We start from the raw sequence: 10929 nt of genomic DNA on the forward strand, positions 1-10929 counted from the left end.
TCATCTTAATAAAAATAGATACGATTTAACACTCCTGAGCACTAATCTTATTTTGATATTTAATTCACTGAAAGGGTTGTCAAGGAAACCGAATGAGAGTAGTCACGTGATGACTCGTTCTGATCAGAGTGGAAACCGATTCTCTCTCGCTCCCTCTCTCGCTCTCTCTCTCGCTCTCTCTCGCTCTCCCCCTAGCGGTGACCTAGTGTCGGTGATGCGGCTGACTGGGCGCCAGCAGCGGGCAGCGCTCTGATCGGTTCGGTCTATCTCTATTAGATCTAGAGGATGTAGCTCGCTCTATCTCTATAGATCTAGAGGATGTAGCTCGGTGTATCTCTATAGGTCTAGAGGATGTAGCTCGGTGTATAGATCCAGATTATATATCTCCATAGATGTGTCGGTGTGTATCCTCTGTGGTGTAGCGGGACTGGAGAGGTCGCTGCGGGTTTCGTGGTGGGAGCGACCGGGAGACCAGTTCTCCCTCCACTGGTTTGATGACAGGATTTGTATTTTGCTGCGCGATGTATATGGACAAGACCAGTCTGCTGCGGGGTGAGTCATTACTCTTATCACTCTGTATCACTCTACCGATCGCGACATGTCACTCTCATTCCATAGGATGAAGCGACTCTGGAGCCCCAGATGTTTTACCGACATCTCGCCGCAATGATGGAGGCTAGATGTTCAGCGCGACTGACAGATGTGTGTGTGTCTCTCGCTCTCGCGCCCTCTCTCTCGCTCTCGCTCTCCCTCTCTCTCGCGCGCTCTCTCTCTCTCTCTCTCTTTAATACGAATGGTTTATTCTATGCAATATGTTCTAAATGTCGTCGTTGTGTGAGGTCTGTGATTTGCGGCTCTTGGTCGCCAGCGAACATCGATGATAACCGTAAAGTGGGCGTGGTCTGGTTGGGGTGGGGGGGGGGTGTTGCTGCAGCAGCGATGAGCTGAAGCGGAATTTCAATAGAAGATGTGCTAGTCAGCATCGTCGAGACACACACAAACACACACACACACACACACACGCACATGCACACGTGTGTACGAGTGTTAAGTACCATCTCTCTGTCGGTCAGTAACAGTTTATCATGGTTGCCCTGGCAACCATTACAGCAATTTTTGATGAGTTTCGCCCAGAGGAAGATCTGTCTGTCGGCCTGCCTGTCAGCGTGTCTGTCTGTCTGCCTTTCCGTTTGCTGTCTGCGTCTCTGTCTGTCTGCATGTCTGTCTGTTTGAGTGTATGTCTGTGTGCATGTTTGTCTGTCTGCATGTTTGTCTGCCTGCCTTTCTGTCTGTCTGTGTGTCTGTCTGTCTGCATGTTTGTCTGCCTGCCTGCCTTTCTGTCTGTCTGCGCGTCTGTTTGTCTGCATGTCGGTCTGTCTGTCTTTGTGTCGTCAGTCCAACTTTCTGCATGTCAGTCTGTCAGCATGTCTGTCTGCATGTCTGTCTGTCTTTCTGGGCGTCTGTCTGTCTGTCTGTCTGTCTGTCTGTCTGTCTGTCTGTCTGTCTGTCTGTATGTCTGTCTGCGTGTCTGACTGTATCTCTCTCTGTCTCCAGGTCCCTCCTCTCCCAGCTTGTTATCAAAGAGTCTCCCCTTGGACCCCTCCGACCCCCCCTCCCTGGACCCCTCCGGCCCCTCCTCCCTGGACCCCTCTGGCCCCCCCTCCCTGGAACCCTCCTGCTCTGAAGACCAGGACCGCGGTCCAGGTCCCCCACCCCCCCCTGTGCAGCCAGAACCCCCGGAGCCAGAAGAAGCGGCACAACTCTCGGGGGGGCCAGCACCTCAGACCAGGAGCAGACCCGCCCCGGGGCCCAAACCACGAGGTTCTCATCCTCCTACTGTCATCCTCATGTTGTTGTGTCGATGAGATGAGAAGGAACACAGACACCCCCCTTCCCAGGGGGTAAAGTTAGGGGGTCAGGTTTAGGGGGTGGGATTCACAGCCAGACAGGGGTGGGTGTAGCAGACTCAGGTTTTGGTTCTATGTGATGCCACGTAGAACCGGAGGTACGCAACGGAACATCTAGATGGACTAAAGATAGGTTTCAGTGCAGACACAACATTGGTTGTCTAGTCAGATGCTTAGATCATCACCGGTTATCAACCAATAGGAAGCAAGGAGGTGTGGTCTGTCTCTTGCCCCTGAAACATCCCCCAGTTGAACCATTTTTACTTTAGATTTCTATAAGGTAGGGTTTCTAGTTCAATTATTTTTCGAGACTGTTTCATCTGGGCAGGCTGGGGTCGGTTGTTCCAGCCCAGGAGCCCATGTTAGAACCATTCAGCTTCAGGGGTTCTACCTGATACCAGAGAACCATTCAGCTTCAGGGGTTCTACCTGAGACCGTAGAACCAATCAGCTTCAGGGGTTCTACCTGAGACCGTAGAACCGTTCAGCTTCAGGGGTTCTACCCGAGACCGTAGAACCATTCAGCTTCAGGGGTTCTACCTGAGACCAGAGAACCGTTCAGCTTCAGGGGTTCTACCTGAGACCGTAGAACCATTCAGCTTCAGGGGTTCTACCTGAGACCAGAGAACCGTTCAGCTTCAGGGGTTCTACCTGAGACCAGAGAACCATTCAGCTTCAGGGGTTCTACCTGAGACCGTAGAACCGTTCAGCTTCAGGGGTTCTACCTGAGACTATAGAACCATTCAGCTTCAGGGGTTCTACCTGAGACTATAGAACCATTCAGCTTCAGGGGTTCTACCTGAGACCAGAGAACCGTCCAGCTTATACAAAGCAATGAGACTCGTTCTCCACGATCGCGGCTGTCTGTAGGTGAGACCGTGACGAGGTTGTGAAGCGGAACCTGTTGAACTGCTTTGGGGTCAGCAGAGCGGCCTGTCTGACCAGTACACTTATAGAGTGTACTGGTTATTCTGGGGTTGTGGAGGCTGGTTATGGGAGTGCACTGGTTATGCTGGTGTGGTGGGGGCTGGTTTAGGGAGTGTACTGGTTATGCTGGTGTGGTGGGGGTGTGGTAGGTAACTCTTCTTTCTCTCCTAGTTCCGCCCAAGCCGGCCTATCTGCAGCAGAAGTCAGGATTGAGGCCACGCCCCCTGGCCTGTCAGCCCCTCCCATCTCTTCCCAGGGAGGGGAGGGGCCCCGAGAGTCCGCCCCCTGCGGGAGTCCTGTCACTCATCGAGAAGTTTGAAAGGTGAGTGCTGATTTGCTGACTGATGCCAGAATGTTACCAGTAAATCAACAGTACTGGTAACTTGTAACGTAGTATTGTACATTACAGTGGGTATTGACTCTGTGTGTTTGTGTGTGTGTGTGTGTGTGTGTGTGTGTGTGTGTGTGTGTGTGTGTGTGTGTGTGTGTGTGTGTGTGTGTAGGGAACAGCTCATTGTGGTTCCTCTCAGACTCCCTGCTCCGTCACCTCCTCCACCATCCTCATCCTCAGCCCCTCCCCCGGAGGCGGAGGTCAAAGGGCAGGCGGAGGTCAAAGGTCAGGCGGAGGTCAAAGGTCAGGCAGAGGAGGATGAGGCTGAGGATGAGGATGAGGCTAAGGATGAAGAACGTGAGAAGCGTCTGTCTCGGGAGTCGGGTTACAGCGCCTCCGAGAGACACCTGGACCCTCTGGTTACCATGGAGATGAGGGATGAGGAGCAGCTGGGGAGCAGCCAATCAGATGCAACGTGCGAGCGCTTGTCCCTCCCCCAGCCCCACACAGAGGGCAAGGCGGCCAATCGGGACAGCGGCATCGACAGCATCAGCTCCCCCTCCCACAGCGAGGAGCTCTGCTTCGCTGGCGGAGAGGAGGGGGGCGGGGCCTTCCATCGCAGCCACGCCCCCCCGCGCCTCTCTAGCTCCTCCTCCTGTGGAGGGGAAGAGGGTGGGGGCGGGGCCATGGGGCGGGCCCTATCTGAGGACGGAGACAGTGACCTGGACGAGGTTGAAGAGATCACCCTGGTCCTACCTGCCGAGGTGAGTTGATGGACCAGGTGCAGTGGTACCAGGTGGAGCAGTACCAGGTGGTGCAGTGGTACCAGATGGAGCGGTACCAGGTGAAGTGGTACCAGGTGGTGTACCAGGTGGTGCAGCGTTACCATGTGTAGCGGTACCAGGTGCACCGGTACTACCTTGTGTAGTGGTACCAGATGCACCGGTACTACCTTGTGTAGTGGCACCAGGTGTAGTTGTACCAGGTGCAGCGGCACCAGGTGGTGCGGCAGCAGGGCCCGCGGGAGCAGAGGGCTGACGGAGTAGGATGCCTGGGGCCGAATGAAGCTGAACGCTGTAAAAATAATCTTTACTAATTGTAAGCTGTAGAACACAATCAACGGGTTATGGAGCAGCAGGTTAACAGCAGGGTTATCCTGGAGCAGCAGCAGCAGCTCCGCAACAGCCCCACGCCATGGAGGTTTAGCTGGAGACGTTAGCATGGTAGCTCTGCAGCAGTGGGAGGCGCCGTGCGGTGCTCTGCATGTTTCTATGCTAGCTAACATGCGGCCCACCTCACACTCTGCAGCCAGCTACAGTACTCCTCTGTCTACTCGGCCTGTGAGCTGTGTCTTTACCGCACACAGTGGACCGGTCTGTCTGTAACACGCGTCTGTCTCCAGCAGCTGTCTGTCAGCCAGAGGGTCTTCAACATAGCCAATGAGCTGCTCCACACCGAGATCGCCTACGTGTCTAAGCTCCACCTCCTGGACCAGGTAAATAACGGATAATTCTAATATAGGTGTATATATATAGCTATATCTTTAGTTATAGATATATAGATGTAGATAAATATATATATAGATGTATAGATATATTTATTCACCAAAACTAGTTTTCAGATGGGTGTATTATAGCCATCTCCCTCTCTTCCTCTCTCTTCTCCTCATCCCCTCCTCTCCTGTCTCCTCTCCTCCTCTCTCTCTCCTCTGCTCTCCTCTCTCCTCTCCTTATCCCCTCCTCTCCTGTCTCCTCTCTCTCGCCTCTCCTCTCCTCTGCCCCTCCTCTCCTCCTCTCTCTCTCCTCTTCGCTTCTCTCTCCTCTCCTCATCCCCTCCTCTCCTGTCTCCTCTCTCCTCCTCTCTCTCTCCCTCCTCTCTCTCTCTCATCTCCTCTTCTCTCTCCTCTCCTCATCCCCTCCTCTCCTGTCTCCTCTCTCCTCCTCTCTCTCCTCTCCTCTCTCTCCTCTCCTCTCTCCTCTCCTGTCTCCTCTCTCCTCCTCTCTCTCTCTCCTCTCCTCCTCTCTCGCTCTCTCTCCCCTCTCCTCTCCTCTGCCCTCCTCTCTTCTCTTCCTCTCCTCCTCTAGGTATTTTGTGCCCAGCTCATGGAGGAGTCTCGATCTCGCGCCTCCTTCCCTCCAGATGTGGTGCAGGGGATCTTCTCCAACATCTGCTCCATCTACTGCTTCCACCAGCAGTTCCTTCTGCCAGCGCTGCAGAAACGCATGGAGGAGTGGTCAGTGTTCTCCTCTAGAGCTCACTGTTCTAGACCCTCTAGAGCTCACTGTTCTAGACCCTCTAGGGCTCACTGTACTAGACCCTCTGGAGCTCACTGTTCTAGAACTTCTAGAGCGCACTGTTCTAGAACTTCTACATCTCACTGTACTAGAGCTCACTGTTCTAGATGATGGTGGGGGGGAGGAGAGACAGAATGATGGAGGGGGGAGGAGAGACAGAATGATGGAGGGGTGATAGAGGAGAGACAGAATGATGGAGGGATGTTAGAGAGACAGAATGATGGAGGGGTGATAGAGGAGAGACAGAATGATGGAGGGATGTTAGAGAGACAGGATGATGGAGGGGTGATAGAGGAGAGACAGGATGATGGAGGGTGATAGAGGAGAGACAGGATGATGGAGGGTGATAGAGGAGAGACAGAATGATGGAGGGGTGATAGAGGAGAGACAGGATGATGGAGGGGTGATGTGGTCTGTGTCCAGGCATGTGAACCCCTGCCTGGGAGACATCCTCCAGAAGCTGGCCCCGTTCCTGAAGATGTACGGGGAGTACGTGAAGAACTTTGAGACGGCCATGGAGCTGCTGACTTCCTGGACCCAGAGGTCGGCCCCCTTCAGGACCATCATCCAGGACATCCAGGTAACCCCTCAGCCTCAGCTCCTCCTCCCCCCGCCTTCCCTCCCTGGGTCGGGGGTCTGATCTGTCTGTGTTTAATGGTGTATTATGGTGTATTATCAGTGTATTATGGTTTATTCTGGTATATTATCTGTGTTTAATGGTGTATTATCAGTGTATTATGGTGTTTTATGGTGTATTATTGTGTATTCTGGTGTATTATATGTGATTAATGGTGTATTATGGTGTATTTTGGTGTATTACCAGTGCATTATGGTGATTTATGTTGTATTATGGTTTATTATCAGTGTATTATGGTGTATTATCTGTGTATTGTGGTGTTTTATGGTGTATTATGGTGTATTATGGTGTATTATTTGTGTTTAATGGTGAATTATCAGTTTATTATGGTGTTTTATGGTGTATTATGGTGTATTCTGGTGAATTATATGTGTTTAATGGTGTATTATGGTGTATTATCAGTGTATTATGATGTATTATCAGTGCATGATGGTGTTTTATGGTGTATTATGGTGTATTATGGTGTATTATCAGTGTATTATGGTGTATTATCTGTGTATTATGGGGTTTTATAGTGTATTATGGTGTATTCTGGTGTATTTTATGTGTTTAATAGTGTATTATGGTGTATTATCAGTGTATTATGGTGTTTTATGGTGTTTTATGGTGTATTCTGGTGTATTATCAGTGTATTATGGTGTATTATCAGTGTATTATGGTGTATTCTGGTGTATTATCTGTGTATTATGGTGTATCCTGGTGTACTCTGGTGTATTATCTGTGTTCATGGTGTATCCTGGTGTACTCTGGTGTATTATCTGTGTTCATGGTGTATCCTGGTGTACTCTGGTGTATTATCTGTGTTCATGGTGTATCCTGGTGTACTCTGGTGTATTATCTGTGTTCATGGTGTATCCTGGTGTACTCTGGTGTATTATCTGTGTTCATGGTGTATCCTGGTGTACTCTGGTGTATTATCTGTGTTCATGGTGTATCCTGGTGTACTCTGGTGTATTATCTGTGTTCATGGTGTATCCTGGTGTACTCTGGTGTATTATCTGTGTTCATGGTGTATCCTGGTGTACTCTGGTGTATTATCTGTGTTCATGGTGTATCCTGGTGTACTCTGGTGTATTATCTGTGTTCATGGTGTATCCTGGTGTACTCTGGTGTATTATCTGTGTTCATGGTGTATCCTGGTGTGTTCTGCAGAGAGAGGAGCGTTGTGGGAGCCTCAGTCTGCAGCACCACATGTTGGAGCCGGTCCAGAGGATCCCTCGCTACGAGCTGCTGCTCAAAGACTACCTGCACCGCCTGCCCCCCCACGCCCCGGACTACAGGGACACCCAGAGTAGGGAAACAAACGCACCTCATACACCTTAACACACCATAACACCCCTTCACACACCTTAACCCTAACCCCACACCCCGGACTACAGGGACACCCAGAGTACGGAAACAAACGCACCTCACACACCTTAACACACCATAACACTCCTTCACACACCTTAACACTAACCCCACACCCCGGACTACAGAGACACCCAGAGAATGGAAACAAACACACCTCGGCTCTCACACCGTGACACATCTTAACACACCATACACACCTTAACCCAAACACCTTAACACACACACACAAGCACACACACACACACACACACAAGCTGACTCATCTTGTGTTTTTTGTCTTTCTAGAGTCTCTTGAACTCATCGCAACGGCAGCAGAACATTCTAATGCTGCTATAAAGAAGATGGTAAAACACACACACACACACACACACACACACACTAACACACACACACACACACACACACACACACACACACACACACTAACACACACACACACACACACACACACACACACACTAACACACACACACACACACACACACACACACACACACACACACACACACACACACACACACACACACACACACACACACACTTACCGACCTCTCACAGCCCTCCCCTCTGTCAGGAGCGCATGAGGAAGCTGCTGATGGTGTACGAGCTGCTGGGCGGGGAGGAGGACATCGTCAGCCCGTCTAACGAGCTCGTTAAGGAGGGACACATCCTCAAGCTGTCCAATAAGAACGGGACGTCCCAGGACCGCTACCTCATCCTGGTGAGGACCTCCTGCTCGCTCCTACCGCTCACTACTACCGCTCACTACTACCGCTCACTACTACAGCTCACTACTACAGCTCACCACTACTGCTCACTACTACAGCTCACTACTACTGCTCACTACTACAGCTCACTACTACAGCTCACTACTACAGCTCACTACTACTGCTCACTACTACAGCTCACTACTACAGCTCACTACTACTGCTCACTACTACAGCTCACTACTACAGCTCACTACTACAGCTCACTACTACTGCTCACTACTACAGCTCACTACTACAGCTCACTACTACTGCTCACTACTACAGCTCACTACTACAGCTCACCACTACTGCTCACTACTACAGCTCACTACTACTGCTCACTACTACAGCTCACTACTACAGCTCACCACTACTGCTCACTACTACAGCTCACTACTACTGCTCACTACTACAGCTCACTACTACAGCTCACTACTACTGCTCACTACTACAGCTCACTACTACAGCTCACTACTACAGCTCACTACTACAGCTCACTACTACTGCTCACTACTACAGCTCACTACTACAGCTCACGACTACTGCTAACTCCTACTGCTCACTACTACAGCTCACTACTACAGCTCACTACTACAGCTCACTACTACTGCTCACTACTACAGCTCACTACTACAGCTCACTACCACTGCTAACTCCTATGCTCACTATTACCGCTCACTACTACAGCTCACTCCTACAGATCACTACTACAGCTCACTACTACGGCTCACTACTACTGCTTACTGCTACTGCTCACTCCTAATGCTCACTCCTACTGATCACTATTACAGCTCACTACTACAGCTCACTACTACAGCTCACTCCTACTGCTCAATCCTACTGCTCACTACTGCTGCTAACTACTACTGCTCACTATTACCGCTCACTACTATTGCTCACTATTACTGCTTTCACTGCTAGTATATCAGTATTATGATGTAGTATTAGTGTTATTATTAATATAAAATAATGATCTATATTTCTTCTCTCTCCTCAGTTTAACGACCGACTGCTGTACTGCGTCCCGAAGCTGCGTCTGATTGGTCAGAAGTTTGGCGTCCGAGCGCGTATCTACGTGGAGGGCATGGAGGTGAGGTTATGATGTCATCATGGTCTTCGTCAGATGATCAGGGGGCTTCTCCTAGCATAGCAAAAAAAACTTTCAGAAGGTCTTGAACCGTAAATGCAAACGACACATTTATCGAGAAATGCTCCTCGCCATAAATTACTCTTAGGCCCAATCCCATTTCTACTCCTTACCCCTTCCCCTTCCCCCTTGTTTTGAAGGGGGAAGGGGAAGGGGTAAGGGGTATAAATGGGATTGGGCCTTAGTGTTGTAGTCCTGTTATGCACAAAAATGATGATTATAGTTAGCCGTTGTGTTCCTCCAGCTCCCGTGGGACCTGTCCAGTTTAGTACCCTTCCCTTGTCAGTAACTATGTAACTATTACATGTTATTACATAGTTATTACATGTTGGGGTTATTGTAACCACACATGAGACGTGAGAGTTATTACATGATGGGTTTGTTGTTTACGTCTCTCAGCTGAAGGAAACCAGCAGTGTTGCCGTTCCAAGAACATTCCTAGTTTCTGGAAAACAACGTTCACTGGAACTACAAGCCAGGTATGACAGACCGATGGACAGACAGGTAGACAGACAGGTAGACAGAAAGGTAGAGAGGCGGACAGGCAGGTAGATATGTAGACAGACAGACAGGTTTACAGACAGGTAGACATGTAGAAAGACAGACCGATGGACATGTAGACAGACAAGTAGACATGTAGACAGACAGACCGATAGACATGTAGACAGACATGTAGACAGACATGTAGACAGAGAGGTGGACAGACAGTTAGACATGTAGGCAGACATGTAGGCAGACAGACAGATTTAGGGTAAGGTAGGCATGTAGATGGATAGATAGATAGACAGACAGACAGGTGGATAGACAGGTAGGGGGACAATTGTTTTGTTTGACACAACTCTGAAATCTTGGAGGTCAGAATATTTCAACCTCTATTAATGTTATATATTCATTATTATTAGTTAACAATTATTAATTGTTACAGATCGCTTCTATTACAGTGTCACATACATCCTTCACATCTCTCTATCTCTCTCTCTCTCTCTCTCTCTCTCTCTCTCTCTCTCTCTCTCTCTCTCTCTCTCTCTCTCTCTCTCTCTCTCTCGCTCTCTCTCGCTCTCTCTAACTTAATTTTCTTTCTAACTCTTGTCTCTACAGAACAGAAGAGGAGAAGAAAGATTGGATCAAAGTAATCACACAAACACACACACACACACAAAACACAGAGACACAACAACAACCACAAACACAATAAAAGTGTGAAAAAAAGTGATTCTTAAAGTTTTCTTAATATGTAACAGACAGAACTCACTCACTAATCTTTTTTTGGTGTGTGTGTGTGTGTGTGTGTGTGTGTGTGTGTGTGTGTGTGTGTGTGTGTGTGTGTGTGTGTGTGTGTGTGTGTGTGTGTGTGTGTGTGTGTGTGTGTGTGTCCAGGCCATCCAGGAGGTGATCCAGAGACATGAGCAGACCGTCGAGAGCTTCAGAAACAATGAGTCCACACCCCCCCACTCCCCGGTAACACACACACACACACACACACACACACACACACACACACACACACACACACACACACACACACACACACACACACACACATACACACTCACACACACACATACACACACACACACACACACAC

The 10929-nt window shown here is 49.5% G+C and overlaps 1 protein-coding gene across 1 annotated transcript in view; it reads left to right on the top strand.

Annotated features, from left to right (window-relative positions):
• The first annotated feature begins 147 nt into the window (after positions 1-147).
• fgd1 (FYVE, RhoGEF and PH domain containing 1) overlaps positions 148-10929 on the top strand; it is a 16648-nt gene continuing 5866 nt past the window's right edge. The window contains 14 exon segments of the mRNA XM_060057907.1: positions 148-552; positions 1555-1821; positions 3005-3155; positions 3337-3928; positions 4570-4659; positions 5249-5397; positions 5882-6038; positions 7248-7386; positions 7734-7792; positions 8023-8169; positions 9195-9287; positions 9744-9823; positions 10443-10473; positions 10722-10802. Of these exon segments, the coding sequence (XP_059913890.1) occupies positions 495-552; positions 1555-1821; positions 3005-3155; positions 3337-3928; positions 4570-4659; positions 5249-5397; positions 5882-6038; positions 7248-7386; positions 7734-7792; positions 8023-8169; positions 9195-9287; positions 9744-9823; positions 10443-10473; positions 10722-10802 (2094 nt within the window). The 5' untranslated portion in view covers positions 148-494.

This window comes from Gadus macrocephalus, chromosome 1 (genome assembly GCF_031168955.1).
Source record: "Gadus macrocephalus chromosome 1, ASM3116895v1".
Classification (NCBI taxonomy): Eukaryota; Metazoa; Chordata; class Actinopteri; order Gadiformes; family Gadidae; genus Gadus; species Gadus macrocephalus.